This window comes from Amphiprion ocellaris, chromosome 5, assembly GCF_022539595.1.
Source record: "Amphiprion ocellaris isolate individual 3 ecotype Okinawa chromosome 5, ASM2253959v1, whole genome shotgun sequence".
Lineage (NCBI taxonomy): Eukaryota > Metazoa > Chordata > Actinopteri > Pomacentridae > Amphiprion > Amphiprion ocellaris.
In genome coordinates, this window is record NC_072770.1 from 38,715,289 (window position 1) to 38,741,877 (window position 26,589).

The 26,589-nt window shown below is 37.1% G+C and overlaps 1 protein-coding gene across 2 annotated transcripts in view; it reads right to left on the reverse strand.

Annotated features, from left to right (window-relative positions):
• Positions 1-1,552: 1,552 nt before the first annotated feature.
• Positions 1,553-26,589, reverse strand: part of sdc4 (syndecan 4) — a 34,427-nt gene continuing 9,390 nt past the window's right edge. Inside the window, exons 2-5 of one of the 2 annotated variants that reach the window (XM_023264064.3) lie at positions 6,374-6,614; positions 6,223-6,266; positions 5,828-6,020; positions 1,553-4,976 (exon numbers count right to left, since the gene is read on the reverse strand). In XM_023264064.3, coding sequence (XP_023119832.1) covers positions 4,825-4,976; positions 5,828-6,020; positions 6,223-6,266; positions 6,374-6,614 — 630 coding nt within the window. In that variant the 3' untranslated portion in view covers positions 1,553-4,824. The remainder of the gene's footprint in view (positions 4,977-5,827; positions 6,021-6,222; positions 6,267-6,373; positions 6,615-26,589) is intronic. The other variant, XM_023264067.3, reaches the window with a different exon arrangement.

The following is a 26,589-nucleotide window of genomic DNA, read 5'->3' on the forward strand; positions in this document are numbered from 1 at the left end:
TAGACTAAAATGACCACAAAGAGACATACAATGACTACAAAACACACAAAGAGACATAAGATGACCACAAAACACACAAAACAACCACAAAGACACAAAATGACCAAAGACACAAAAATGACCACAAAGACACAAAATGACCACAAAGACACACAAAATAACTACAAAGACACACAAAATGACCACAAAGACACACAAAATGACCACAAAGGCACATAAAATGACCACAATAGAGAGATAAAATGACCACAAATAGAATAAAATGACCAGACACTAACTGTACTGAGTAATAAATCAACAACAAACAAGATAAGTCCATTTCTAACATTATTTAGCCAACTATAAGTTCAAAATAGAGCCACAGGTTACATGAACTCAGTGTTACTGTCTATTTCTGGGTCTCTGGGTTCAGTTTTTCAGCTCCTGAAGTCAGTGTGGCACCAAATATTCATGCTAGCTAACTAAGAAAGAGGCTAAATAACACTCACATCTTTACTGCAACACTTTAGCTTTAGCTGACAGCTAGTGGCTTTAATTAGCCTCTTAATTAGCTCACCTGGTGGGGTTAGCATGTTTCATTAAGTTAGCTTTGCCAGCTAATGTCGTAGCTTACCTATGACTCTAATACGGTCCAAACTAGCATCCCAGCTAGCCGCCTCCAAGCTAAACAGCTGCTAACATTGGCTTTCTAAATCTGTGTTAGCTGTATTCAGCTTTGTTTTAAAGAAAGAAGCTTTCATCAATTTTTATTTCTTTTTCTTTTTTGGTTAAAAGCAAGACTTTATACAGTAAACGTTAGCTGCTTTAGCCGCGTTAGCATCGTTAGGCCGCGTTTGCTTCGATAGGCCGCGTTAGCATAGTAGCATAGTTAGCGGCGTTAGCATATGTGAGTCTGTTTCATGTTTTTAAGGTTTCATGTTTAGTTTTTATGTATTTGTGACCTTGTTTTTATGCTGAATTTACCAAATAATATCAACTTCACCCACCAGGCAGTTCTTTACTGAAAACTAACAGAAAATCTTCATGTTTCTGTTTTCAGAATTTGCATCCCATTTTGAAGGTTTTCAGGTTTTTGTTTAAAGATTACAGGTGTTAACTGTGATATTCTAGTTTTTTTCTGTTCGTTTTAGGATTTTTAATGAGTAAATAACGTCATGTTTTAAAGCATTTTGACTTTATTTTACCATTTACATGTTTTAGACGACTTTAAAGACAATAAAATGAAGCTTGAATCATCTTTAACTTGAATTTCTGAGTTTAGTGCTCATATGAAGCTATTTTAGAAAGTTTTTTGTAGCAGAAGCAACATTTTTATACCAAATTTACCAAAACTAATCATTTTTACCTCTTTGTGGTTGTTTTGTGTCATTTTCTGGTTGTTTTGTGTCATTTTGTGTCTTTTAGTGGTCCTTTTGTCTCTTTGTGGTAGCTTTGGGTCTCTGCGGTCGTTTCGTGTCATTTTGTGTCATTTTCTGGGGTTTTTTGTGTCTCTTTTCCCATTTTTTAATCAGTAAAGACGTCAGACGATGAAAAAAAACAAAGTCTGGGAGCGTTTTAAAATGTTAATGTGCATAAAAATAGCTTTATTTCCAAGAATAAATCAGAACCTGCATGCAGAAACCAATGATTCATTGGCTCCTCCACTCCATTGGTGATTCACATGTGGTGTTTGTGACGTTAAGCAGCAGAACAAACTCTCCATGTTCACCGACCAGACCTCGGGCTTTTTCTGTTCTGTTATCAGGATCGACTCCTCCGCCCAAGGCCGAGGTCAGTCCATCCTCACACCAATGTCTGCGTGATTAGTTTTTGGTTTGTGGGAGGAAAAAGGCCTTGAATCGGCGTCGAGGAGCTTCTCTTATCTTCAGGGAATTTTAGATAAAACTAGAAATGAGCCCGAGGTCTGCTGGTTACCCTCGACAACGAGATGAACCACATAATCAATCCTTCTACAAACAACAACAACAAAACATAAATACAAAAGCAAAAAAAAAAAGTCGTCTAGAAGATAATAGAAACTCTTACAAAATAAAAAGTTTCAAAACTATTTGCCTCTGAAAAATCTCAAACTAGTGTATATAAAACTTTTGAAATCACATATACAACAGCTTAAAAAGGGCCAAAACACCCCAACCTGAAGGATAAAGGCAATAAAATCATTTGACAGTTAAATTAATACAAAAAAAAAAAGAGGGAACAAGTTGATCTACTGGAGGAGAAACGATAAAAACACTGGAGAGGAGTTAGTATTAGCGTCGGCAGTATCAGAACTCATTTACAGTAAAATCACATCAACGTTACTGCAGGGAAAAAAACAAAAAACAATTTGGCATTTAAATATTTGGTAGATATTTCTGTTGCCAGGATGCAGCTAAGTACCAAGTAAATATTTTTGTAATGTTTTTTTTGTGTTTTTAGTGACTATTTACAGATCCTTGGTAGAGAAATGTGAGCGGTTTGACGCTCGTAGACCCAGATTGAAATGAGAAAAACAGTCGGTGCAGCTTATTGAGAAAAAAAACTCACGATTAAAACAAAAGAAAAAGTACCGAGTTTTCTCAAACAGCAAAATTTAATCGATTAGCACCTGGATGCTAAAAAAAAAAAAAATTCAAAACAATCAGAGGAATTTAACGTTTAGTTCCACATTTTTTTTTTGGCAGATTACAGTTTTAAATGAAGAGGTCATACGGTTAGCCTAGCCTAGCTTAGCACAAAGACGGGTTAGCCCTAGCTTAGCTTTGCCAAGTCTGTTTTCAGTCTTTGTGCTAAGCTAAGCTAGGCTAAACATACAGATGTGAATTTCCAATGAAAACAGATGGGAGCAGCTAGCACAACTCGCTAACCGACACGCTACATCAAAATTCATATCTGTAAGGTTAGCCTAGCTTAGCTTAGCACAAAGACTGAAAACAGATGGGTTAGCCTAGCTTAACACAAACACTGAAAACAGATGGGCTAGTCGAGTATAGCTAAGGTACGCCAACCAAACAGATGTGAGTTTCAACTGAAAACGGATGGGAGCAGCTAGCACAACTCACTAACCGACATGCTACTTTGATACTCACATGTATGCGGTTAGCCTAACTTAGCTTAGCTAAACACAAAGACTGACAACAGATGGGAGCAACTACCAGAATTCGCTAACCGACACGCTACGTCAAAACTCACATCTGTATGGTTAGCCTAGCTTAGCTAAGCTTAGCACAAAGGCTGAAAACAGATGGGAGCAGCTAGCAGAACTTGCTAGCTGTTTCATTAAGATAATTAAACAAGTTTTATTTGCATTTTTAAACGGTTTTCATTAATGTACATAAAAAACAAACATTTCAGAGAGAAAACGATTAAAAATGAAGTTTTTAATGCAACAGAAATCCAGCAAAGATGAGTTTAAGGAGAATTTGGTGCAACCTGCTGTTCATCTCTGCAAACCACCGACAGTAACAAATGAATATTTTCACATTTTCTGTGATTATTTCTTAATTTTAAAAGAAAATCATTGAAATGCAGCAGAAAAAAGTCGCAATGCTGAGAGTAAATGCAACTTAAATCTGTTTAACAGCAGCGACGGGTGAATTTAGATTTTTAATCTGTGTAAAAATTACAGATAAAGATTAAATTTAAGTTCTAACTGGACTAAAACGAGCCTCCATCGACTGATATTCACTGGAACCAGGAAGCCTCTAAAACTTACCAGTTATATTATTTAACACAAACAGGATGAAATGTGAAAATTCTTGGTTGAATCTAGTTTTAATGCAGTTTTTAGAAATTTTGTTTTTGCTTTAAAAACTGAGCGGATCGATCAAAAACATCCAAAGAAACGGCAAATTATGAGAGAAACGAGGCACCGATGTGAGAATTAGCACCATCTGGATGCAAGAAAACAAGATTTATTTCACATTTTTAGCTAAAATTTGGATGGAAACCAGCCGTTTTGCATTTAAGTCGACTTAGAATCAACTGTTTTTAGGTTTGGATTTAACCGACTTGACACCAAAGTCTGAGTGGAATCCATAGTTTGATGAATGTTTATAGAAAGTGTTAAAAGTATAGCTCGAGTTTTGTGTCCTCTATCGCCTACAATCTTAGTTTTAGAAGAGTTTACAGACTTTAAACCAGGCTACATGTTCCATCCACTGTTCAGTCTTCATGCTAAGCTAAGCTAACGTCTTTCTGCAGGAAAACCAACCAAACTGCCCATTAAGGTCCCCGTGAAGCCAAACCGTGAGGCACAGCGGTGGATTTACAGTGTCTTCAGACTGTTCAGACCCGGGTCCAACTGGTTTTTGTGTTTTGACTCCAGATTAGCTTATTTTACTCATCTGGTGAACTGAAGGAGGAACGGGAGGTTTGAAGAGAATAAAAAGGTGATTTTTAATGAAGGTCTCACAGTGCAGAAACAAGCCTCCCTCAGGAAAAACCACCACGAGCTGGAATCATCGACACCGATGGACCTTTTTCTGGTCAAAATAAAAAGTCCTTGAAGGTGAGAATAAATAAGCGGAAGAGACGAAACGTTTAGTGTTTTTAAACCGCTCCTGCTGCTCCTCGCCAAGAAAAAACAAAGCCTCTGATTGGTCGGAGGTAGGAGGTGGGAGGAGTCAGTCGGTCTATCGATTGTGTCGTCGGGGCGTCGCTCCAGATTCATCCAATGAGGAGGTGACGAGGCACTGGGAGGCCGGACGTCGGCCCTGATTGGTTTATAAGGAAGGAAGGGGGTGTGTGTGTGTGTGTGTGTGTGTGTGTGTGTGTGTGTGTGTGTGTGTGTGTGTGTGTGTGTGTGTGTGTGTGTGTGTGTGTGTGTGTGTGTATAGGTCAGGTCTATGCGTAGATCTCCGTGGTCGGGGCTTTCTTGTAGATGGGTTTCTTTCCCAGGTCGTAGCTGCCCTCGTCCTTCTTCTTCATGCGGTAGATGAGCAGCAGGATGAGGAGGACGGCGAACATCAGACCCACGGCGCCGCCGGCGATCAGAGCTGGAAGACAAACGACAGACATTTGAGACCCGAAACTTCTAATAATCATAAAACTAACTCTTGGTGTCTGGTTTGATTCAACCTGGCAGTTAGAAACTCACTCCTCTAAGAATTAAATCAGACGCTGCGACCGATAACTTCATGGAAAATAGTTCCGAGTTTCCAACTTTCATTCAGTTACATGTGTATGTCTTCATTCTGAATTCTCTTCAAGATTGATTTGAAAAATATACCAGATTCTTAAGTTTCCCATTTGGATAACAAAGTTTAAATAATAAACACTGATATAGCCAGACAGGCATGCAAAACAACCAAAATGACAGTCAAGATCTCCAAAATGACCAAAAAGAGAGTCAAGCTCTCTAAAACGTTCAAAATGACAGTCAAGATCTCCAAAACAAGACGCAAAATGACCAAAGATATCCTAAAAATGTCCAAAACAAGACACTTGTGTTCAAAACAATGTCCCAATTTCAAAATAAAGATGCAAAAATGACCAAAGATGCACTCTAAATGTCTGAAACTAAATGCAAAATTACTAAAACAAGATGAAAAATAACGCAAAATGACAAAGTTGATGACAACGAAAAAATAATATGTAAAAATGACCAAATGGGACATCTGGAAAGTCCAAAACAAGTCATGAAATGATCTATTTCTGTTAGAGCTGATCTTCAAGGACTTTATTTTTATGTTGAATAATTTACCAAGATTCCTTAATTAAAACTAAACCACAAATCCAGAATGAACTCACATCTGTCAGAAGCTAGAAAACAGCTGCTAAACTTTCACTTCGTTAGTCGTCTCGTTAATGAAACCGGCACTTTGAAGCCCTCTGAGCTGCTACTGACCTGCCAGGACCTCCGTCTTGTTGAAGATGCTGTCGTCTCCAGCGTGGGACATCAGGACGTTAGACGGATACTCGTCTCCGGGCTCCTTCCTCAAAAACGGGATCTCATTGCTCTTCTGGACGACGTCCACCTCGTTGACGGTCGGTCGTACCGGAACCTCCGGCTCAGGGATCTTGTTGTCGTTGACATCGGGCTGAAGGAGAAGAAACGCAACGTGAACAACGTGCAGCGTGACGTCACAACAACCTGCAGTGTGACGTCATAACGACCTGCAGAAAGACGTCATAACTTGCAGGGTGATGTCATTAAACTTGCAGGGTGATGTCGTTACAACCTGCAGCGCGACGTCATAACGACCTGCAGAATGTCAGAAACAGGAAGTAGAAGCGTCTCACCTTCACTGAGGGTTTGGACTCTCTATCAGGAGACACGGTTGTTGCTGAGGAAAGAAGCAGATTCTTCTTTTAATATTAAACATTAACGAAGCATTTGTAATTGTGGGATAGATATGAGGATGTATTCAGTGTTTTGGTCGTCAGGACAAACCTCCGTCTCCAGACCCGGAGGCCTCGCCGTACTCTTCGTCCTCGTCGTCGTACCAGTTGTCCTCGTAGTAGTAGTTCGGCCCGTCTTCGTCGTCCTCGTTCTCGTCGTCCTCGTCATCCGTGAAGCCGAAGTCCGACCCGTTCGCCGAGTCTCCGGACGCCTCGACGTCGGCGGCGTGCGTCAACATGGCGACAGTCTGCGTGGTCTTCATTGGCATCCACGTCTCCGTCTCCCTGACCTGCTGGGACACCAGAGAGGACGGAGCTCAGAGGGAGGTTGAATGACTCTTCAGTTCACAAACAGGTTCAAAAATGGCTAAAATTCTCAGATATTCAGTTTTATATTGATGCATCTCAAACCAACAGATTTCTTACTTTCATTGATTTAAATCCAATTAATACAGACATTAAAAGCAGCTTAGTTTCTCAAAACTTGAAGGTTTCTTACTTTTTGTTGATTGAAATCAAACTTAGGCCAAAATGAAAAGCAGAAAATAAGTACAATTCAATTTTTTTGGTTTTATCCCACATATTTCTGCCCTAAAAACATCTTTTTGTACTTTATCTCTGTCTCATGTTGGAAAAAAAAAAGACGAAAAAACTACAATTACAGCTGCAAGTTTTTTAAGTTTCCCATTTGGATAAGAAACTAAACACAGTTCAGTCTCTGGTTGCAGCTTCTTAAACGTGAATATTTTCTGATTCATTTCCTCCTCGGTTACACAAAACCGAATATTTTGGGACAAAATGAAACACTAATCCCCATTTTCCACGATTTTCTGATGTTTTATAGACCCAACAACTGATTAATTAACCCATAAAATAACAAACATTAATTAAAAGTGGAAATAATCATTAATTTAAGCAGTAACACCTACAGTGCAGTACAAGTCTTGACTTACGATGAAAATTAATGAATTTACTCATTTTTCACTTGTGAAAAGCAAAAATAAAACAATAAAAAATGGAAATCTCAACTTTTCAGAGCTAAAAGTGATGCCAACAAGTGTCAACTCAAACTAATAGTCACTTTTATATCTTAATCTGCTTATTTCAGATAATAAACCCAAAGATAACATTTTAAATTAGCATAAAAACTTACTTTTTCGACATTTAAATGTTAATTTATGGCTGAAAATGAAATATTTTGATGCATGAATCATCATTTTAGTCCATTTTTGTTTCTCCAAAGTCACAATTTGTTGATTTTTGTTGAAAATCGAGGTTGAAGCTTGAGGTTTGGACTAAAACAAGATATTTTCTGGATTTAAATAAACACCAATGTACATTTTTTACTTGTGGAAAGCAAAAATAAGCGATGCCAACAAGTGTAAACTCAAACCAATTGTCGTTTTTATTCCTTAATCTGTTTATTTCAGATAATAAATCAATCTGTCAGAGGTACAAACTGCGAAAAACCCCAAAATACCATTTTAAATTAGTATAAAAATTGATTTTTTTGTCATTTAAATGTTAATTTATGGCTGAAAATGAACTATTTTGACACTTGAATCATCATTTTAGTCAATTTTGTTTCTATTAAGTGACAATTTGTTGATTTTTGATGAAAATTGAGGTTGAAGCTTGAAGTTTGGACTAAAACAAGACATTCAAGGAAGCTTTTTGCACAATTAACTGACATCTTATGGGCAAAAAGTGAAGTGAATAATGTCCAGATTACACATTATTACAGAAAAAATGGTAAATATTGTGTCTGTAAATGGTTCTGGAAAAGATTTGGTGGAAAAAAAAATTGAATAAAGATGCAACTACTGAGTCACTTTTAAAGCAGAAATGACAGAACACTTCAGTTTCAGTGAGTTTTTGCTGCTTTGTAAAGACAAGACTCACTAACTAATTAATTGTCAGATTATCCACTAATGAATATTCCACTCTCCCACCACCAGGACACATCAGCCTCCTTTAATCTCATTACGGGACTTAATTTCATCGACCATTTGCTCAGAAAACAGTGGGATTAAAGCAGAACGTCCCCCCGTCGTTCTCTAATTACCATGAAAGCATTTCGTTAATCAGCATTAGAGACAAAGCAGGTAAACCGAGGACACAAAACCTCAAAATCAGGCTTAAAACCAGCAGAAAATTACAGTTTACACCAAAGAATTCAGCACTGATTGGTAATAAAGTCACAAATACAACAAACAAAATCCATCAGTTGATCATTTCAGTCATTTTGATCCAAGAAAAAACAACAAATATTCTGATATTTGTTGTTTTATGTCGAATTAAGTTGATAATTTCTTCAGTTTCAGCTTTTTAATACTTGGTGCTTGTTTTCTCAATTCCTTGTTTTAAAGGCGATTTGACTTTTTGCATTAAGATCTACAGCTTTTATCTGTTTCATACAACTTTAAAATAAACTAATTCAGAAGCAAAAAAAAGGCAAAAATTCTCCATTTTTAGCTGCTCAAAGTCCTGAGTTGACACTTTTTGCGTTTTCCACTTTGTCATAACTACAAATTTACCATTTATCTGTATTTAGTATTGATTTAAACAAACAAATAGAAAATTTAAAAGGTAAAATGGTGAAGTTTTCTGGTTCAAGCTTCTAAAAACATTAAGATTAACTACTTTTATCTGTTTCATATCAGTTTAAATTAAACTGAGGAAAGATTTAAAAGCCAAAAAAGGTTAAAAAATATCTCAATTTTTAGTTGCTTGAGAGTCAAAACAATGACAACTTTTGCATTTTCACTTCACTACAGCTTGTCACACCTAAAGATTTACAGTTTCTCTGTATTTTATATTGATCTAAATCAAGTTTTCTGGTTCGGCTTCTAAAAACATCAATATTTACTGCTTTTGTAACATTTAAAAGCCAAAAAAGGTAAACAATTCTCAATTTTTAGCTGCTTGAGAGTCAACAAAAATGACAATTTTTGCATTTTCCCTTCACTGCAGCTTCACATACAGACATAGTTTGTATGTTGATCTAAATTAAACATTTTCTTGTGCAAGCTTCTAAAAACATTAATATTAATTGCTTTTATTGGTTTCCTACCAGTTTAAATGAACCTGAGGAAAGATTTAAAAGCCAAAAAAGGCTAAAATTCTCAATTTTTTGCTGCTTGAGAGTCAAAAAATGACATCTTTGGCATTTTCGCTTTACTACAGCTTCTAACATCTCAAAATTTACAGTTTTTTTGTATTTTATGCTGATCTAAATTAACCATTTTCTGGTTCAAGCTCCTAAAAACATTAATATTTTCTGCTTTTATCAGTTTCGTACCAGTTTAAATTAACCCGAGGAAGATTTAAAAGACAAAAAAGGCTAAAAAAAATCTACATTTTTAGCTGCTTGAGAGTCAAAACATTTACACCTTTTGCATTTTCACTTCACTACAGCTTCTGACACCTACAGATTTACTGTTTCTCTGTGTTCTATTTTGCTCTAAATTAAAGCAAGTTTTCACTTAAACTGAGGCAGCTGTTGTGTGTTTTATGGAGATGTTATCTCAGTTTTATTACATTTGACGGTTGTTTGTATGGTGCAGCTCTAAGTGGCAGCTGGATCTCCTTATTAAACTATAATCTGACTCTAAACTTCTGCTAGTTTTTATTCTGCAGGTCAGTTTAATGCCACAATTAACACATCTAGTTGTGTAATCAGGGTTTCATTTACTGCAGCAACACTTGGAGAGGAAGCAGCTTTACAGCGTTTATAACCATCGACAACAGGGGTGTCCAACATGTGGCCCGCGGGCCAAAACCCGCCCTCCAGAGGGTCCAATCCGGCCCTCAAAGTGTAAAAAATCCAGAGAAGACATTAACTGCAGATTGTAAATTAGTAAAACTATAAATTTAAAACAATTTCTAGACCATGACAAGTTGTTTGGATCAGAAAGTAAAATACTAGATTGTTCAGTGTTCTTTTTGTGTCTCATTTTTGTCATTTGTCTCATGTTTTTGTCGTTTTGTGTTTCCTTTTTATCTCGTTTGTGTTTTTTGTCTTAATTGTGTCATTTTGTGTTTTGCTTTGTTTGTCGTTTTGTGTCTCGCTTCTGTTTTTTGTTGTTCCTTCTCCTGTCATTTTGTCTCATTTGTGTCCAGTTGTTGTCGCTTTGTAACTTTTTTTGTCAAATTTTTTGTCTCTGTTCTGTTTCGTGTTGTTTGTCTCATTTTTGTCATTTTGTGTCTCATTTTTTTAATAATTTGTCTTGTTTTTGTTGTTTGTCTTTTGGCAGATTTTTGTTGTTATCTCATGCTTTTGGCGATTTGTTTCCTTTTTGTCTTCCTTTTGTTGTTTTGTTCTTTTTTGTCATTTTTTTGTAATTTTTTGTCTTGTTTGTCCATTTTCTTGTCGCTTCGAAACTTTTTTGTCTAATGTTTCGTCTCTTTTGTTTCGTGTCATTTGTCTCATTTTTTGACGTTTGTCTCCTTTTTTGTCTCACTTGTGTTTTTGTCATTTTTTGTGTTGTTTGTCCATTTCTTTGTGGTTTTGTAACTTTTTTTGGTCAAATTTTTTCTCTCTTTTGTGTTGTCTCGTTATTGTCATTTTGCGTCTCATTTTCGTTTTGTTTCTCATTTTTGTTTCTCGTGTTGATGTTCTTCCTTTAAAATGATACAAATAGCTGCAGATGAATGGCCTTTTATTATACTAATTCATTCCTCAGATGATTGTTGCAGGATAAGAAATTCTATCCAATGTAAAGCTGCAGCGATTATTTAATTAGCTGTTAAATCACCAGCTATTTTGGTGTCTTACTAAATGTGAATATTTTCTGGTTTCTGTCACTGTTTTCTGACATTTTTATAGCTAAACAACCAATCGATTAATCCGATAATCAACAGATTAGTCCACCACGAAAACAGTCATCAGTTGCAGCCCTCATTTAAGTGATTTGTTCCAGTTAAACCATGAAGAAATGGTTCATTAAATGCACAAAATAAAGAGTTAAACATCCTTAAGTAACATTAACGCAAACTCAGCCGATAAAACACATAAATCCTTCAGTTTTACAGGAATCTTTGCGTTTCCGGTGATGGAAAGTGATGTTTTCGGGGCCTTTAAATGTGCGGTGAATAAACCTGTCCTAGGGCGACGGTGTGAAGCGTTCCAGTAAATCAGATGGAATCCTCCTGACTCACACGGATTCATCACCGAGGCCTGAATCACAGCCATTCCTATAATGTGACTCAGCGGGCCTGTTTCAGCACGACTCGAGGAAATGAAGAGCCAGGAGTCACCGTTTTACGTCTCGGGATTTAACCACACAACTGAAACACACTACAACACACACACTGAAACACAAACACAAAGGCATGCAGGATCACAGCCTCCCACTGTTGCTGGATGAGTTTTAAATGAGGGCTTATTGGAGCTCAGAGAAACTTTCTGCTGCTTCGACTTTTAAACATTTAAATTATGATTTAATAGTGAAAAGTTGAACCTTTCTGGCCTAAATTCATCCTAAATCAACAGAAAACTGCTGTTTTTAGTTTAATAAATCATTCTAACTGGTTGTTTTTGGAGCAGAGAGCAGATTTTTCTGATGATATATCATCTGGTGATGCAGAACAACAATTATTCAGGATTAAAACAGAAGATCTACACCAGTGGTGTCCAACATGCGGCCCGTGGGCCAAAAGCGGTCCTCCAGAGGGTCCAATCCCACCCTCAAAATGTAAAAATTCCACAGAAGACATTAACTGCAAATTATAAATTAGTAAAACTACAAATTTAAAATAATTTCTAGACCATGATAAGTTGTTTCGATAAGAAAGTAAAAATACTAGATTGTTCTTTTGTCATTTTGTGTCTCGTTTTTGTCGTATTTTATCTTGATTTTGTTGTTTTTTCTCTAATTTTTATCATTTTGTTTCTCGCTTGTGTCAAATTTTTTGTCTCTTTTTGTTTGTCTCATTTTTGTCATCTTGTGTCTTACTTTTGTAATATATTATGTTTTTGGCCTTTTTTGTCAGATTTTTGTCAATTGTCTCATGTTTCTGTCGTTTTGCGTTTCCTTTTTGTCTATTTTTTTGTTGTTTTGTTTCTCGCTTTTGTCATTTTTGGTCTATTTGTGTCATTTGTGTAACTTTTTGTCTCGTTTTGTTGTTTGTCCATTTTTTTGTCGCTTTCTAACTTTTTTGTCTAATTTTCGGTCCCTTTTTTGTTTTGTTTCGTGTCATTTGTCTCATTTTTGTAATATCTTGTCTTGTTTTTGTTGTTGTTTTAGCTTTTTGTGTCAGATTTTTCTCGTTTGATCACAAAGTAAAACATTATATCATTCAGATATAACTGGTGACTGATTTAACAGCTAATTAATCGCTGCAGTTTTATGTTGGATAGAACTTTTTAAACTCACAACAATCATCTGAGAAATGAATGAAAATAATAAAAGACAGTTAATCTGCAGCTAATTTTTTAAAGCATTGTAAAGAAAAAAAACACTTTTGCTAGTTTAAGGCTCTCAAACTAAGAATTTACTGCTTTTACAGGTCAGATTTTATGTTATTTGGAATAGTCTTTGGACATAATCCAAGATGATAAGACAGGTTTTTTTTTTTTTTTTTTTTAATCATTTACTGACGGTTTAGTAATCTAAAATAAAAATGATTGCTATTCTATATCTTCAAAAGAAAAGCTAAAGCTATTCAAACCCTCCTTGTTGATTTGGAGTCATTTTAAAATAGTATTTGTGTGTTTGACTTCCACACGAATCAAAGATAAGAGGCTGAATACCCAGAAAAGCCAATATGTTAACGTCTGTCCTGCAATGTCAATAAAAGCCCTTCCTCCTTTAACCCCCACATGGCCAAACGCTGGTTCTAAAAGAGCTGCCGGTAGCGGCGTCCTGGCCCACCGAGGCTTGTCCCGACAGGTCGGAGGACAGAAAACATCAAAAGCTGCGGGGTTGTTGTTGTGTCGAGGTCGTTCGCCGTCACATGGAGGAGATTTTCTGTGTTATTCTGAGCCGGACGGGACAAAAACAAGCCGTTCTGACTCCAAGAAAGCATTCGGGGATGACAAACACACAACCGCCAGTTAGACACAAGAACAAGCTGTGATTACTGAGCAGCACAAACATCGTCTGAACCAGCAGGGAGGACAGAGGACAGCTCGGTTACATAACGCTGGAAAATCAGCTCCAACAGTTTCTACTGCTGCTGAAATACTCCACTGCTGCTCCTAGGAGGGTTTATTAAAACAGGTTTTATCATCAGGATGTCCTAAAGCAGCAGATTTTAGTTCAGGGGCCACATTCAGTCCAGTAAAATCACAGCATAATAATCTATAAATGACCACAACTCCTAATTTAGTCACATGAATCTGGAACTGAATGACATAGTAGTTTACTTTATGATCAAATGACAAAACAAGACAAAAAACAACAAAAACAAGACAAAATATTCCAAAAAAACAAGACAAAATATTCCAAAAAAAGACACAAAATGACAAAAGCGAGAAACAAAATGACAAAAAATGAGACAAACGAAACAAAGCAAAAAAGGAGACAAAAAGTTAGACAAAAAACTTAAAGCCACAAAAAAATACACAAATTACAAATAAGACAAAAAATGACAAAAGCTAGAAACAAAACAAAAAACAGTCAAAAGTGAGACAAACAGCAAACACAGAATGACAAAAATGACACACAAAACAACGAATAAAGCAAAACACAAAATGACAAAAGCGAGAAACAAAAAGAAAAAAAAACAGGCAAAATTGAGACAAACAGAAAACACAGAATGACAAAAATGACACGCAAAACAACAAATAAAGCAAAACACAAAATGACCAAAACGAGACACAAAATGACAAAAATGAGACAAACGACATGAAACTAGAGAAAAAATGAGACAAAAAGTTACAAAGCAACAAAAAATAGACACAAACGAGACAAAAAGGAGAAAAAAGGAGCAAAATGATAAAATAAAAACACAAAGTGACAAAAGCAAGACAAAAAACACAAGCAAGACAAAAACGAGACACAAAACGACAAAAATGAGAAGCAAAACAAACACAAGACATACAACCAGTCAGACAAAAAAAATCAATACAAAATATGACAAAAATGAGACAGACAACACGAAACAGAACAAAGAGAAAAAATTTGACAAAAAAGTGACAAAAAAGCGACAAAAAATGGACACAAACGAGAAAAATAATTACAAAAAAGGAACAAAACAAAAAATAGACAAAATACACAAGCGAGACAAAAATGAGACAAATGACACAAAAAAAACCAAGACACAAAATTAGACAAAAAGTTACAAAGTGACAAAAAATGACTAAAGCGTGAAACAAAACGACAAAAGTCAGACAAAATATTACAAAAATGAGACACAAAAGAACAATGAACAATCTAGTATTTTACTTTATGATCCAAACAACTTGTCATGGTCTAGGAATGATTGTAAATTTCTAGTTTTACTAATTTACAATGTGCAGTTAATGTCTTCTCTGGAATTTTTACACATTGAGGACCGGATTGGACCCTCTGGAGGACCGCTTTTGGCCCACGGGCTGCATGTTGGACTAAGAATTCAATATTAGTTTCGTGCTACTAAATAAGTTTGTTCTATTGGGAGAAAGGCAGAAAGAAACAAGATAAATATATAATGAACACCAAAATAGGCATGACAGGAACATAGTCCTTAAAAAAAATAAACATCTTTATCCTTGATTAAAATTTCACCAAAAAACAAGCAACTTGTTCTAACCAGATTCTGTGAAAAACAAAAAAATTCTACACTCCTCCACGCTACCGCTACACCCTTAATAAGTCTCCTAGGGCAAACAGTCACATGACAGAAATTCAAGGATGTTTCAGCTCAACTGCCGACTGTTTTTATAAAAAACAGATAAGAATGGAATGACTTTAAAATGTCAGAGCCAACATTCTTCCAGTATTGAGAACACATGTGGGTGTTGGACATGTTCACTCCACATTCTTTCAACTTTTGCAACACAAATAAACTTTTCTCCTGTTTTCTTATTTAATATGTCGTTCTGTGTTTCCATAGACGTGCAGGAGTTTATTTAGCAGTAAAAAAAAGCCTAGAAACTGTTTGGAGACAAACAACGATCTTTCACGACTGCATCGCTCATCCCTGTTTGTTTTAGTGTCTTAATCCGTCGTGTAAAAAACTCTGTTCTGTACAAATAAACTCTGCTCTCTAAATTAATTTACTGGATGTGAAAGCCGACATCATCCTGTGGAAACACAAACAACCCTCATGTTAGGCCTCAGTGTGTCAACAACAAACAGCGCTAACAGCTTCAGAGACACAAACCGGGACTACGTGCTTCACTGCAGAACTCGCCGAGGTTCAGAGGAAGCCACAGAAAGCTGGAAGCATCCCGAATTCAGGTTCAGAAAACTTTATTTGTCCCCAGGGGGCAATTAAAAAAGGCACGTAGAGCAGGCAATGCAACACAAAGAGATGCAAAATGACTGAAATCAGACACTAAATGTCCAAAATGACACACAGAATGACCAAAATGGAACAAAAACAACCATCAACAGATTAAAAATGACCACAGAGAGATGCAAAATTAACAACATGAGACACAAAGTGACAAAAAGAAGCAAAACATGGCCACAAAGAGACAAAATGACAATAAAGACATGCAAAATGACTAAAACCAGACACTAAATGTCCAAAATGTGACACAAAATCAACAAAGCTAGACAAAAACAACCATTAAAAGATTAAAAATGTTCACACAGAGACACAAGATTAACAATATGAAACACAAAATGACAAAAAGGGGCAAAAATGGACCAAAAATGAACAAAGAGATGCGAAAATAGTTAAAATCAGATGTAAAATGCCTGATGTATGACATAAAAACAACATAAACAACTATAAAGGGATGCAAAATGACCACAAAGAGACAATAAATGACCAAAATGAGGCCTAAAATGACAACGAGATGCAAAATGACTAAAATCTGACACAAATGTCGAAAAGGAGACACAAAATGACCAAAATGGAACAAAAACAACCATTAAGAGATTAAAAATGACCACAAAGACACATTAAATGACCAATATGAGGCATAAAATGACAACAACGAGATGCAAAATGACTAAAATCAGACACAAAATGTTGAAAATGACACAAAATGATCAAAAACAACGATTAAGAGATTTAAAACAACCACAAATGGATAAAAAAAATTAATATGAGACTCAAAATGACAAAAAGGGGCAAAAAATGACCACGAACTGGTGCGAAATGACTAAAATCAGACAGAACTTTTTCTAAATGTGATGGAAAGCAACCAAGACTGGACAAAAACATTCATAAAGCGGCTCCAAATTACTACAAAGACCAAAAAGTAACACTATATGAAAACACATGGACGGTAAATGAACTAAAGATTCCCAACAAAGTCCTGGAAACTCCTGATTCCTGCTAAACGGGTCCTGAACGTCCATTAGGGCTCATTATTGTAACTAAATCAGCCATTTTAAAGCCACTTCTGAGCCAAACAGATCACCGTTTGGTCCCTAATGTGCAACAGCTGATAAGCAGCCGGATCACGGCCAAACCAAATGGATTAAATGGACAGAAATGGGAACTAATATTTCCGTTTGTGGCGCTTTTCCATTTCCGCAGCTTAAAGGATTGGATCTCCCTGGGCTAAATCAGTTATTTGGTTTGTGTCTTGACTTTTTCCAGCGATAGCCGCCGTCCTGAAGGACTTCAAACGGAGATTATCTCTGAGATAACAGTTTATCAGGACTGTTGTTGGATCACAGAGGTCATCCAGCAGCTGAGCAGATCTGCTCTTTGTTCAACGGAAGCTTCAACAGTAGTAACAGTAGTAGTAGTAACAGTAACAGTAACATTAAAGGATCCACATTAAAAACGAAAGAAAGAAAGAAAATCCAGATTTACACAACTGCAACGGACGGTTATTTTCTAGGTTAATGGATGAGTTTGGTCCATAAAATGTCAGGAAACGGTGCAAAATGTTTAGTTTTATCCAAAGATATTCAGTTTACTGTCACAGAGGAGGGAAAAAAAATAGAAAATACTCATATTTAAGGCGTTGTAGCTCTTCACAATTTGTACATTTGTGGATTCTGGAGCCCTGAGTAACCGGGTTATCCAATAATAATGTTATTAATAAAGAACTTCTGGAGGTAGATCTTATCCATCCATCCATCCATCCATAAACCATCCATCCATCCATCCATCCATTTATAAACCATCCATCCATCCATCCATAAAACATCCATCTATCCATCCATCATCTATAAACCATCCATTCATCCATCTATCTACAAACATCCATCATCCATCCATCCATCATCCATCTATAATCCATCCATCCATCCATCCATCCATATAGATTTTATAAAAGTTCTTATAAAACATGCTAAATTAAAGCCAAGAACATGAGCTACACATAAAAACAAAGTAAGTTGCAAACTCCAAACATACCATTACAAAGCAAACTATCTCAGATATTAAAATCTAATAAAAGCTAACTTCTGCTGGGACGTCAGGTCTCAGAAAGCCTCCCTCCACTCATCCATCCCGTCCTTGTTCATCCTCTAACATCTCAGCCCTCCACTGAAAGGCGACCTGTCAGGACACCCGCCACCCAGCCTCTGGACCCGGCCCTTCCATTGACGCCGAACAAAGCCGGTGGACGCCTCGAGAGCATATCAATGACTGAGGTAACCGGGGATAAGCCTCCAGCAGCCTGCCGTCATTAAACCGGGGAAACAATCCCTCCATCTGCCAACACAGAGAGGGGCATCTGGTCCTTTCACACGGCGCCGTGGAGGAACAAAGTGTGAAAAGACAGAAAAGAAGCACCAGCACCAAGGAATGCGCTTCCTTATTCTCTGACGTGTCTGCTGTCACTTGACCTTTTTGAGAAAAGCCAGTTCTTGTTGTTTTCTAGCATCTCAGGGGGCTGAAATAAACATGTTTTTAGGACTTAAAGCTCCCTCCTCACTCCTCATACTTGAACCAGCAGGACTCGTACTCATACTGTGTCGCCTCATCTGCTGCTAAGATGCACTTCTGACCCCTGACGTAACTCTGGACACACTTCAGGAGTCCAAGGCCTCGGCTTTACAGCGTCCTTGAGGAGCCAACGATCATGAAGCTGCTGCTCTGTTAGAACTGTAAAGTCCATCCATTTGTGGTTTAATGCTGCTCGTTACGGAGGCCGAGTCGCCCCGAGCTGCTCAGTAAAAAACACACCTACCTTTCTCTCTGACGGCTGAGTTCGAGATTCCTTCTTACCTACGCCTCGTCTATCTATAGCAGCGATTCCACCTATCAGCAGCATGTGAGGCTCGGCACTACACGGTCAAGTCACATCCTAACGACGTACACGCCAACGTTTTAGGTCTTCTTGTGGTCATTTTGTGTCTATTGTCTTTTTGCACCATTCTGTTGTCATATCGTGTCTCGCTATAGTGATTTTGCACCTCTGTAATTATTACGAATGTCCTTCTGGCTATTTTGTGTCTTTTCACAGCCATTATGTGTCTCTCTGTGATCATTTTGTGCGCATTTTGAGTTTCTTTAAGGGCATTTTGCATCTCTGCTGCCATTATGCAGCTCTTTTTGGTCGTTTTGAGTCTCTTTATTGTCATTTTTGGTAACATCTTTATCAAACTCAAGGCACAACTACAACACTCCAATCCAATCCAATCGCAGCTTCTCAAATGTGACCATTTCCTGATTTCTTCTTCTAGGGGAGTAAACTGAACATCTTTGGACAAAACGGAACATTTTTCATCTTCAGTGTTGAGAGAAAACTGTGAAAAATGTCAAATAACATCGATTAATCGAGCAAACTATAGTATAGTACTATAGGTGTAGTCCTCAGTTACAGTCCTCAAACTACAGTTATTCCACAGCTGAATTCATGTATTCTGGCAGACGAAACACTTCAGAGAGAAATGAACCACCAAGTCCTTAGACCAAGGAGGTTAATGATTACCGGTTAACTGATTAATTGCAGTTAATGTGTTTATAATCGGTTAAATCATTAACTGATAAGGCAGAAGACAATACAAAACTAGACAGGCAGTTTTGTATGAGGAAGCAGAGAGCATCATGGGAGTTTAGCCAGCAATGAGCACCATGACAAAGACTTGTGAGAGGGTTAATGAAAGACATGTCGTAGAGATTAGGGCAGTCAAGAAACATTGATCGTAAATTTTGCGTCCATTGTCAAACAAGCCTATATCAGTGTATGTAATACGGTTTGCAAGGCTTACTTTGTGTTACTGATTGATAATACTGCTGAAATTTGTTTAAAATTAGCATCAGTAATTTAGATAAAATTTCTGTTTTCAGTGTTGAAGATTGCAGCTTTAGCCAACCTGAGTTCTTATTTTGGCAGCAACCATACCCGAGGATCATGGGTACTGTAGTATTTTGAGTAGACGGCCAAACCGAGAAACAAATCATTACAGGAGGTCCTCGGTTTACGACAGTAGACTATGGATTCTTAGTAAAGTTCAGGATAGCAGACTGTAGATTCATGGTCCTTGGTTTACGACGTCCTCGACGTACGCCGTTACTGGTTACGTGGAACTAGTTGGTGAGCAGAACGGATCAATACGTCATCATATAAGACTGTTTTGTTTCCATTCTCTGGTTGTACACCACCTTGGATTGGGCTACACTCACTAACTTTTTGCCCTTCATTATGGCTCCCAAGCGAAAGTCTGACTTACATATGTATAAAAGTCATTGGTAATCATTAGTTTTCCGAAGAACTGATCAATATTGTGATGCTGTTAATGGCTTTATTTACATTTTTGCCAGCTTCCCGACTTGCAGCAAAAATTGACTTACATCAATTTGTAGGAATGGAACTCCAACATAAGTCGAGTACCTCCCGTATTTCTACGAAGCAGAGGTTAACTTATCTACATGCTCCAGGAGACTTCGGTTTCCAAGTAAAATACCATTAAAGATGATGTTTATCAGACACAGTCAACCTCCACGGCTAAAACCAGTCAACTTTGGGTGTGAAGCTGCGTGCTGTACCTGCCAGAAAACAAATATTACTCAGGAATAATGTGTCGTTTCACCCTGAGAATGAATCACTGGGTTTCTGTGAGATATCCGGGGTTATTCCAGATAAGACGGTCAGCCGGCTGTGCAGCCGATTCAGACTCCCCTGATAAGAATAACCGAGTTCTGATGAGCTCCTCCTGAGGGGATCGCCCGATCTTATCGACGCCGCCTTTATTGGTCACTTCCTGCCGCCGCCGGGTCCATCCTGCCCTCTCAACGGGACAATTCCCACAAATAAGTGGAGTCAAACGTCTTCATGCTGCAGCTCTTTGATGCGACTCCCTCCGGCGGACATATTGCTGCTGTGGATCAAAGACGCTGCAGCCCAGCAGACTGAATGTGAGCTGCTGAGGAGCTTCTATCGGCCCGTGGCCTTAAAGGGCCGGAAATAATAAGAGAAAGGCAGGAAAACAGGAAATATCCATTTAAGACAAATCCACTCTGTGTCTAATAAAAGCCTGAGAAGAGGCATGAATATGAATCGGCCGGGTAAACAACCGAGCTATTGATACTTATCGTGGAAATTCATTCAAAAACAGCCACAATAGCGGCCGTTCATTTCCACTGGAAAGCTGCGGATCAGTGCAGCTTCCAGCTCAGAAACCTTTGAAAATGATTCAGCTCGAATCTAATCTTCCTCGGACATTCATTAACACAAAGTCAACATGGAGTCACACCTGATTAACGGATCTAGCTCCAATCCTCAGCCTCATTCAGCACTTATTAATGCACAGCCAGCGTGAGTCAGAACAAAACCTCAACAGAAAGAAACTCCTGTTAATAATCAACCTGCTCAGGGAGGGACTGTGTGCTTTCATTTGAGGTTGAGTTGGTTTTAGAGCACTGCATATTTAGAGAAGACTACAGTGATATTATAGAGCAAAAAATGCCAAAGATAAACTGATTTTAACTTCTCAGATATAAGCATTGGCTGTTTACGATAGGAACCTGGATTTCTGGGGGGATTTTTGGATTGTTAGCAGGACTAAACACATTTAAAACACATCACAGTTTTGTAATATTATTAAATCAAAGGATTTAAAAAGCTGGTTGTTAAGCTAGAAGCATGTAAATAAAACAGTTAATCCACCTATAGGTTCATCGATTATTCAATCTTAGATATATCCATTTATCGACATCTACGTTATAAACTTATACAACAGTTTTGTAACTTCATTGGTCTTTGTGTCTTTTTGCAGTAATATTGTGCCTTTTTACAGTAATTTTGTCTTTTTGTAGTAATTTTGTGTGTTTTTGTTGTCGTTTTGTGTCTTTTTGCAGTAATTTTGTCTTTTTGTAGTTATTTTGTGTCTTTTTGCAGTTATTGTGTTTTTATCACCATTTTGTGTGTTTTTATCGTCGTCGTGTGCTTTTTTGCAGTACTTTTGTGCCTCTTGGCAGTAATTTTGTGTCTTTGCAGTAATTTTGTGCCGTTTTACAGTAACTGTTTTTGTAGTAATTTTGTGTCTTTTTATTGTCGTTTTGTGTCTTTTTGCAGTTATTTTCTGTCTTTTTTATCATCATTTTGTGTCTTTTCGCAGTGTCTTTTTTCATTCTGTCTTTTTATCATCATTTTATGTATTTTTGCAGCGGTTTTCTGTCTTTTTATCATCGTTTTGTGTCTTTTGCAGTAATTTTGTGTCTTTATCATCATTTTGTGTCTTTTCGCACTTATTTTGTGTCTTTTCGCACTTATTTTGTGTCTTATTACAGTTCATAACTTTTGGATTTTATTAGCTTTCTAGCTGAGCAAGCAGCCGATTAGCTTCGCTTAGCATAAAGGTCGAAAAACGGGGTAAAAACTGCTAGTCCGACTGTTCACATGGAATAAAATCCATGCAACAATAAAACAAACTTTTATTTGTCTGAAAATGTAAAAACAACAATCCTGATGCTAAGCTAAGCTAATAACCTCCATGCTGTAGCTTCACAGGTGCTGTAGATGAAAAGCTGTTCCTGAAGATGTTCCCGTTAAAGAAGATAAACCTGGACGGGGACAGACTGCACGAGGCTGCTGTCGACTTTGAGGAATTTGTGTCGACTCGGTAGCCAAAACCTCGGCTACACGTTCGGCCGCCACATTCCTGTGTCGTCTACGATGCAGATACCGACACTAGATCCAAGAGGAGCTGAAGCCAAAACCACCGAGGGCTGCTGTTACGGTTCTTCTAGGTTTCATGTTTGGACGTCCTGCAGCGAGACGGCTTCTCTGACTCTCATAATTACATGTTCTAGGCGTGTTTAACCCTCTAAACTCAGAGCGGTTTCTGAGTGTTTCACATTTTTCTCCTCACTGTGGCTCATTTTACACTACAATCTAAAGTCCTGAACCTCCGTGGAAACAACATGACCACGAATAGAAGCAGAGAGAACTCACAAATCACACTTTTGATTATTTTTTACAGAAATTGAAGAAAAGGAACCCACACAGTAACCCTAACCCTAGATATTTTAGTCTAATCTACATAAACTTTTCCTCTCTGCTCATCATCAGTAGAAAGATGTTTCTCCATGCTGAATGTATCTCCAACAACCTGCTCCTCTGTTCACTGTTTCTGAGCCATGCTGACTTTATTTGATTCATCCAGTGGCTTTGGTTTTCTTCTCAATCTCTGTCGTCGTCCCTGTTTTGTGTCTTGTTGGTCGTTTTCTCAAAAATTTTTTCAGTTTTGTGTCTTATTTTTGTGATTTAGTGTCTCGTTTTGGTGATTTTGCGTCTCGTTTTGATGACTTTGTGTGTCAGTTTTGTGATTTTGAGTCTCGTTTTTGCGATTTTCTGTCCCAGTTTTGTGATTTTGCATCTCATTTTTGTGATTTTTTTTGTCTAATTTTTGTGATTTTGCTTATCGTTTTGATGACTTTGCATCTCCTTGGAGTGATTTTATGTCTCAGTTTTGAGAATTTGCGTCTCATTTCGATGACTGTCTAGTTTGTGATTTTGTATCTCGTTTTGATGATTTTTGTGTCTCATTTTTGCGATTTTCTGGCTTGTTTCTGTGATTTTTTTGGCTCGTTTTTCTGACTGTATCTCAGTCTTGTGATTTTGCGTCTACATACTACAGATGTTGAATTATTTCCATGTTTCCAGACTTTTCCTCTCTACTCTGCTCATCATCTGTAGAAAGATGTTTTACCATGCTGGATGAACAATGTCCAACAATTTTATCGCAAAATCCTTTTAACGTATATGGCTTGTTTTTAGAGAATACTGATGTGATTTTGATTAAACATCACTATTTTTAACTTAGATTTGGTTATTTTCCCAGATGGAGCTGAAGGTCACACATGACAGAATCGTCTGTTTTTACAGTTTCGGTGCCATTTAGCAGATTTGTTTTAAAAAAAGCAACGACACTTCCAAACCCGCCGGTGGTTTTTGAGGTCTGGAGGTTTAAATGAATGTGGTTTTTAGGGAGGAACCGACATTATTCAGCACGACGCACACAAAGCTGGTTTAAAAAAAAAAGAAAAAAAAAAGAGAGAAATTCTCTTTAATTCTACACTAACAATCTGGTCCACTTCATGGGCTAAAACCAACAAAAGATTAAATTCCAATCTAACAGCGGCTCTGTGACTTCATTACAAAAAGGGGAAACACCGCCGTTGAGTTAATCATAGCGGAGCCGTGTGGACTCGGACAAGGCGGCCTCTGTAGTCCACAATGGGTTTAGTGACTGAATGAGCCTCTGGTGGTCTACAGTACAGACCTCACACACCGTCACATGCACACAACACGACACACACTCTAATGCCCAGACACACACCACATCAAAGCGGCTGAGATGCATTTGTCAGGAAGGATGTCTGAATAAAGGGGGAAGTCCTCATACCACCCAAAAGCGCTCTGATCTCTGGTGTGTGCACATGCAAAATTTAGCTAAACTGTGTGTCTTGACACACAATTTGGCTCAATTTTGCATGAAGCTAAAGAAACACCGCAAAGACAAGTTCTGCTTGCAAAAAAACACTATAATTTGGAATAAATGTCCTGTCGCCTGTAGATAAAAGTGCCGTTTTCAAGCTAAAAGTGATGATTTCTGCATCTAAAACACTTCTGCACTAAAAGATTTGCTGCTCATTTATTATTCGTCTCTGAAAAGTGAAAATATTGTACAGAAAAGTGTCACAATTCAAAGGTAAACGTCCTCAAATATCTGACTGTTTACCAAAAAGTTGAAGATTAATTCCTTGGACTTTGATTCTTTGGCTCATCACGGTGACTCCGGTCCACATTTTCAAGGTTTGTACACAACTAGAAGCACACACACACCGCACAATAAATGTACAGTAAAGTTGTAAATTTAAACTTTAAAAATCTATTTAGTAGCACAAAACTGCATATTCTAGGGCTTAATTGTGATAATTTACAGCTTTTATTTGTCTTTTGTCATGAAAATGCTGGGATTTTGATGGTTCAACATGAGAAAGATCAAATTTTTACTTGAATAAATGAGTAAACTACGGGCAGCTATGTGGAACTGAATGATATAGTATTGTACTTTATGGTCAAAACGACAAAAAAAATACAAAAAAATGGCAAAAACGAGACTCAAAATGACAAAAGCGAGAAACTAAGTGGCAAAAAATGACAAACGACACGAAACAACAAAAAAGGAGATGAAAAATTTGACAAAAAAGTTACAAAGCACCAAAAAAATAGACAAACAACAGAAACAAGACAAAATATGACAAAAACAAGACACAAAATGACAAAAAATGAGGCAGACATAAAACAAAGCAAAAAAAGAGAAAAAGTTATGAAGTGACAAAAAATGGACAAATAAAAACAAGACAGAAAATGACAAACGAGACAAAAGATGACAAAAGCGTGAAACAAATTGGCAAAAAAATTGACAAATGACACAAGCAGATCAGATAAAAAACAACATAAAAAAGACAAAACATTACAAAAATGAGACAAAACGACAAAAACGAGAAACAAAATGACAGAAAATGAGACAAACAACATGAAACAAAACAAAAAGAGACAAAAAATTAAACAAAAAAGCTATGAAGTGACAAAAAAAAACAAAATGACAAAAAAACAAAAAAAGAAAATATCACAAAAATGAGACCCAAAATGACAAAAGAACAATCTATATAATATATTATTATTATTATTATTATTATTATTACGGTATTATTATTATTATTAACTATGACCGCTTGCAGCTTTCCTGACTGGATTTTTTAGCTGCTTTTTCTAACATTTCACAGACTGAGTGAGACTAATCAATAGTAAAAGCGCCCTACAATAACCGCCTCTGCCTCCCATTACTGCATTGCTGCATTAGTGATAGAAAGTCAATATTATGGGTTGTCTGGGTTCACCGCCCGGCCTTCGGGTGGAGCGTTTTGATTATTACATTTCGTTTTTCACGTGTTGAGCCAAGGAGGAAGCGCTCGGTGGCGATAGCTGCCAACGGTCTGGCTTGAGGCCTGGAACAACCATCTGTCAGAGTAAAACCACATCAAACAGCCTCTAGATCAGTTTCCCAGCCAGGCTCATGTTCCTCTTTATCTCCACAACATTAGCGAGGGTTAAAAGTTCCTTCATGCAGAGCACGCCTGTTCAGCATCCATTAGTCAAGAAATGTTGGCGAATTGTTGACAAAACAACAACTAACACACATGGAACTAAGCAAAAATGCCAAATGTTGGACATTTCTAGCTCCTAAAATACAATAATTTTGTATTTTTCCTCTGCAAAATTCATAATAAACTGAATATATTTGGATTTTGGAGTGTTGGTAAAATAAAACAAGACCCCTAAAGATGTATTCTGGCTTGTAGAACTGAATAAATAATCACGAGTTGCATTTTAACAGTGAAATCGGTGCAAAAATATTAACATAAAGCAAAGCTAGAGGAGCCAGAGTAGTTATAGTTTAGATAAAAATGGCAAGGATCAATTATTTTTATGATCAATTCATTTACAGTTAATCTTCTTGATTAATTGATTAGATGTTTAGGTGATAAAACAGCAGGAAAACTGAGAAAATCCGATTAATGCTGCCATAATTGACTAAAAAAATGACTGAAGCAATGAAATTATAATCAAAAAAAGCTGCTAATTTTTTTAATCTTTTGACTTTTTTCATTAAATAACACAGAAAAAGAGTGTTCCTAATACTTAATCAACAAAATTCTATAAATTTTAAGTATCGTTCTTACCCATACATATGT